This window comes from Apteryx mantelli, unplaced genomic scaffold (assembly GCF_036417845.1).
Source record: "Apteryx mantelli isolate bAptMan1 unplaced genomic scaffold, bAptMan1.hap1 HAP1_SCAFFOLD_20, whole genome shotgun sequence".
Taxonomy (NCBI): Eukaryota; Metazoa; Chordata; class Aves; order Apterygiformes; family Apterygidae; genus Apteryx; species Apteryx mantelli.
Window position 1 is genome coordinate 12,770,418 of NW_027118553.1, and position 5,385 is coordinate 12,775,802.

General features: G+C 51.7%; 1 protein-coding gene across 1 annotated transcript; it reads left to right on the forward strand.

The window, feature by feature from the left end:
• Positions 1-649: 649 nt before the first annotated feature.
• Positions 650-1,609, forward strand: LOC136996033 (olfactory receptor 5AP2-like). The gene has a single exon (XM_067317029.1). It carries the CDS (start codon positions 650-652, stop codon positions 1,607-1,609), a length of 960 nt encoding a protein of 319 aa, XP_067173130.1.
• The last annotated feature ends 3,776 nt before the right edge of the window (positions 1,610-5,385 follow it).

The window sequence follows — 5,385 nt, forward strand, 5'->3', positions numbered from 1 at the left end:
CCCTCTTCCCTCCACACATTTCTGCTGACTCCCTTGTTAGCTGAGCAGAGTCCTGGGGAGCTTGCCGGTTGGTGCAGAGCTAGAGTTTGTGCCTTTGCTGCCCCTGAGCCAGCCCAGAGCCCTGCTGAGGGGCACCAACACCTCACCTGGGAGGTAGGATCCAGCAGAGGGCTGTGTTTCTCAGGCAGGAATGTTCCCTGGCCGTGCCCCCAGGCATGTCCCAGGCATTTACCGCAAACAGGATGGGAACAATGCTCCTCCCTAACCTCACCCACCGCTCACCATTGAGACACCCGTCCTGCGACACACTCACTGTCACAGTCTGAGCGAATGCTTTCTCTCCTCTAACTCCACTCCAAGCATGAAATGAGCGTCTCCGCGGGACAGCTCACCTCTGTGGTTCTCCTAGGAGGGGCTTCTCTTTAGATGCCTGCTTTAACTCTCTGGAAAACCCTAGTTCCCTCCTTTCACTAGGCATGGAGGCCGTAAAGGGAACACAAATGTAGTCAGAGAAGTGCCAGAGTCGATGTTCTCCCTGACAGCAAAGTCCTTCATGATTCTTCTTTACAAGAAGGAAAGAATGAATCAAATGTTCTTTCTTGTAGGCTGCCTTGCTGGCAAAAGAGGAATGAGGGACCTGTGGCGCTACATGGAGAAAGGGGAATGGGACAATCATACATCACCAGTGGAGTTTATACTGCTGGGAATGGGGAATGTCCCCTCGCTGCAGACACCGCTCTTCCTCCTCTCGCTCATCATCTACTTGGTAACGATGGCTGCAAACATCCTCATAGTTCTGCTGGTGGTGGCAGACCGGCATCTGCACACCCCCATGTACTTCTTCCTGGGCAATCTGTCCTCCTTGGAGACCTGCTACAGCTCCACCATCCTCTCCCGCTTGCTGGCCAGCTTCCTGACTGGGGACAGCACCATCTCTGTTCATGGCTGTATGGCTCAGTTCTACTTCTTTGGCTATTTTTTAGTCAGTGAGTGTTACCTGCTGGCCATGATGTCCTATGATCGGTACTTGGCCATCTGCCAGCCCCTGCTCTATGCTAGCCTCATGACCTGGAAGGTCTCTCTACAGCTGGCAGCAGCGTCTTGGCTAGTGGGATTCTTTACCTCTACGGTAGTCACTTCTTTCGTATCCCGTTTAAAGTTCTGTGGCCTCAAGGTAATTGACCACTTCTTCTGTGATTTTACCCCACTGCTAGAGGTTGCCTGCAGTGACACCAATGCGGCCAGACTGGTAACTTTCACACTAGCTGTCTTCAATCTAGTCTTCCCTTTCCTGTCCAACCTGGCCTCCTACGTGTGCATCATAGCTGCCATCCTGAGGATCCCGTCCAGCGTGGGCAGGCAAAAGGCCTTCTCCACTTGCTCCTCTCACCTCATCGTTGTCACTGTTTTCTATGGCACCCTCATCATTGTCTACCTGATGCCCAGAACCCCCCAGTTGAGGCAGCTCAACAAAGTGTTCTCCTTCTTCTACACCGTCCTCACGCCCCTGGTCAATCCCCTCATCTACAGCCTGCGGAACAGGGAGGTCAGGGAAGCCCTGAAGAAAGCATTTAGGAAAGCTCTGGCCTGCACTCAGAGCTCATGCTAGGTGGTTGACACTGAGCACAAATCTCTCTCAGCTCTTTCACAAAGGCAAATGCTGGCTACCAGGGTCATCTTCAGAAAGTGCTTAGCATTGAGACTGCCTGTGGAGTGGCACAGGCATGAAAGGGAAAGATCCTTGGAGAAAAAGATTCTTATTTAGAAGCAAATGTGAAAAATGCCATGGCTCTGCATTTTCCTTCATAATAAAGGGATCGTGGCTTTATATATTTCAGTGGCTGAGAGCTTCAAGGTTTGTTTTGTTTTGTTTTGTTTTTCATTAAGAAGATAGAAGAAGGAATTTGGAAAGACATGTGAGTGCCTTCCAGGTGCAAACACGGGGACGTCTTTCTTGCTGTGGCTCCCGGGGATGGGATCCATCTCCCTCAGTGTTGTCTATTTCCGGGGCCAGTATACAGCTCTCAGTGAAGGTGCCCTTCCATTGCCCTTCCAGCAGAAAACTGGACCCTCTCCATTTTGGGGGCTTGTGACGGTGTGCTCCTTTCTCCCCCACTGATGTGCTCTCTCCCCCTCAACCTGACCTCCCTGTAAACAGCACAGGGACTAATTGAGCATGCGCCAACTAAGACTCATCTAGCGTGCAAATATGACTATGAGTCAATCGTCCCTCCCCCATCAATTGTGGGCAGCCCAGAGCCCATTGAGCTCTCCTGCACGGCAGCGGGCTGCACTGCAGAACCTCCTCTTGAGCAGGGACGCCTCTCAAGGTTCCTCCTCAAGGTTGAGAGATTCCTGACCCGTGACAGATCCTCAGTAAGTGATTAATAGCATGCTGAACTTTTGTGAACTTCAGAAACTTTGCTGAGTTATATCTCTGATTAACTGTGCACATAATCCCCTAGACATAAACCGTTGACCAAGTCTGAGACTAGGATCGGATCCAGCCGCACCCAGGCTCCTCCGAGGGAGAGTTTGGAAAGCAAGGGGGTCCTTTCTGAACTTCGTGACTCAACGGGAGGGTCCCTTTCACATTTATTCCTTTAGACATGAACCGTTGACCAAGTCTGAGACTAAGACTGGATCCAGCCGCACCTAGGCTCCTCTCCGAAGGAGTTTAAAAAGCAAGGGGGTCCTTTCTGAACCTCGTGACTCAAGGGAGGGTCTCCGTTGCACATGCATCTGACCCTGTCCTTCATGCAGTAAATAACTGAGTGAACCTTGCCAATCAAACCTCGTTAAATCATTCTTATTTATGACTGAACTTTGTTAAGTCGCTATCTTACCACAATAAACATAGTGCTGCTTCCCTCTTACGAGTGAAGTGCACCACTGCTTCGCGACAGGGCTTTACGTGTTACTCCCACCCAACCTCTCCTCTGGTCAGGCATGGCCTCAGGAACCAGCTGGGGATGAAGCAGATGGGCTGGCAGGGTAAGAGGCCATGGTTTCTCTGGTTGCAAGGGGAGCAGGAGAGGCTGGGGTGAGGTGGAGAGTTCCTGTTTTGAAGGGCTAAAACAAGAGGTGCAAGCAATGCCTTGGATCTCCCTCCCCTGCCCCTAGGGAATCAGCAAACCCCCGCTCCATTTCTGTTCCCCTGGCTCCAGCTGCATTTCTGCTCCTTGCTCCTCACCTTCTTTTAAGGAGATGGGGACAGCCATGCCTTGTCCAATTCCTTTTCCCTTGGAGGAGCTGACTTCCCTCCTGAGCCTTCCTTCCCTGCTGGAATGCCTTTAGCCAGCTCTCCTCCAGAGCTCATGGTGGGGCGGGCTTTGGGGCCTGGTTGCCCACAGATCTCAACACCCTTAGCCAGAGGCATCTTAGGAGACAAAACTAGGCTGATGGCCTTGGCCACCAGGGCACACTGGTGATTCCTCTTCAGCTTGCTCACCAAGAGCCCCAGGTCCTCTTCCGCAAAGCTGTTCTCTCAACACTTGGCCCTTAGTGGACCCTTTGCATGAGGCTGTTGGGGTTACTACACCCCAGGTGCAGGACACCACACTTGCCTTAGCTGAATTTCAGGAGGCTCCTATAAGCCCCATTCTTCAGCATGTCGAGGTCCCTCTGAATAGCAGCCAGACCCTCCAGAGTATCAAGCAGTAGGTGACAGAGACTGGAACTCTCAGGTCACTGATGGCAGGCATTGAAGGAATCTCCCCAGTATAACCCTGCAGAGGGTCCAGCAGGACTCTGTCACTGATCACAGGGAGACAAAAGTATCCCATTAATTACGGGAATTGTAGTGCATGGGCCAAAGGCAGGGAGAGGAAGAGATGAAGCTGAATCAAAGAGGAGACAGTGTGGGAAAATGGAGAGGAGGGATGACGAAAGGGAGTAGTGCCATGTAAAAGTGCTGCTGCTCAATGCACTTGTCCAGCTGTGCCCTGCCCCTGGTTACTGCTCTGCTTGAAGGTGGGTGTGGTGTTTGCCTTTTTGCAGCCATCACTTCCACTTCCCGAGCATCATGACCTTTCCAAGATGAAGGTGAGCAACCCCACAAGGACATTCCCCTGCTCCCATGGACATGTGTGTGTGTGTGTGTGTCTAGTTTGCTCCAGTGCCTGAAAGCTCCCATGTCCTTTCTAGGAAGCCAGTATGCCAGGGTGCCTCTCTGAAGTGCCTGCACACTAGCACATGCAGCATGGGGAAAAAAAGAAAAGAAAAGGAAAAAAAAAAACAGGAGAATTAGTCTGTGTGCAGTTACAGGGCTATGATCTCACTGGGATCGTGGGAATGTGGTGGGATAGGTCACACAACTGAAATGCTGTGATGGGTGGATTGAAGCTCTTTAGGAAGGACAGGCTGGGAAGGTGAGGATGGGGAGCTGTCTTTGTGTGCAAGAGCAGCAGGAAGGCCTGGAGCTCTGCTGAGATGGGTGAGAGGCCAGCTGGGAACTTATGGGTCCAGATTAGTGGGCAGACCAGCATGGGTGACATGGTAGTGGGTGTCTGCTACAGATCACCACATCAGGAAAAAGAAATAGATGAGGCCTTCTTCAGGCAATTGGAAGAAGCCTCACTTTCACAGGCCCTGGTCCTCATGGGGGACATGAACCACCCTGATATCTGCTGGAGGGACAATACAGCAGGGCACAAGCAGTCCAGGAGGTTTCTGGAGTTCACTGAAGGCAACTTCCTGACATGGGTGATTGAAGAGCCAATAAGGAGAGGAGCTGTGCTGGACCTCATGCTTACAAAGAAGGAAGATCTGGTTGGGGACGTGGTAGCTGGGGGCAGCCTTGGCTGCAGCAACCACAAGATGGTGCAGTTCAGGATCCTGAAAGGAGAGAGCAGGGCAAAAAGCAGAATCACAGCCCTGGACTTAAGGAGAGCTGACTTTGGCCTTCTTGGAAGAGCCCCATGGGATATGGCCCTGGAGGGAAGAGGGGTCCAAGAGAGCAGGCTGATTTTGCAAGGATGCCCTACTCCAAAATCAAGAATGGTCCATCCCAAGAAGCAGGAAATGCTGCATAGGCAGCAGCAGGTCTGCCTGGGTGAACAAAGAGCTCCTGACAAAACTCAGGCATGAAAAGGAAGTGTACAAGAGCTGGAAGCAAGGACAGACGACCCAGGAGGAATACAGAGACATGGTCCAAGCATGCAGGGATTGGTTAGGAAACCAAAAGCCCACCTGGTGTCCAAACAGGATGTGAACGTTAAGGGGACAAAGAAAGGTGTCTACAAGTACATAAGCAGGATGAAGGCCAGGGAAAATGTGGACCCGCTGCTAAATGTAGTAGAGGCCCTCCTGACAATATTGATTTCCTTCTTCACCTCAGGCTTTACTGGTAAGACCAGCCCTCAGGAAGTCAAGGCCCCTGAGATC

Bases quoted from the DNA above. Each gene is read 5' to 3' on its own strand.
- LOC136996033 (XM_067317029.1), top strand. From the start codon at position 650: ATGGAGAAAGGGGAATGGGACAATCATACATCACCAGTGGAGTTTATA.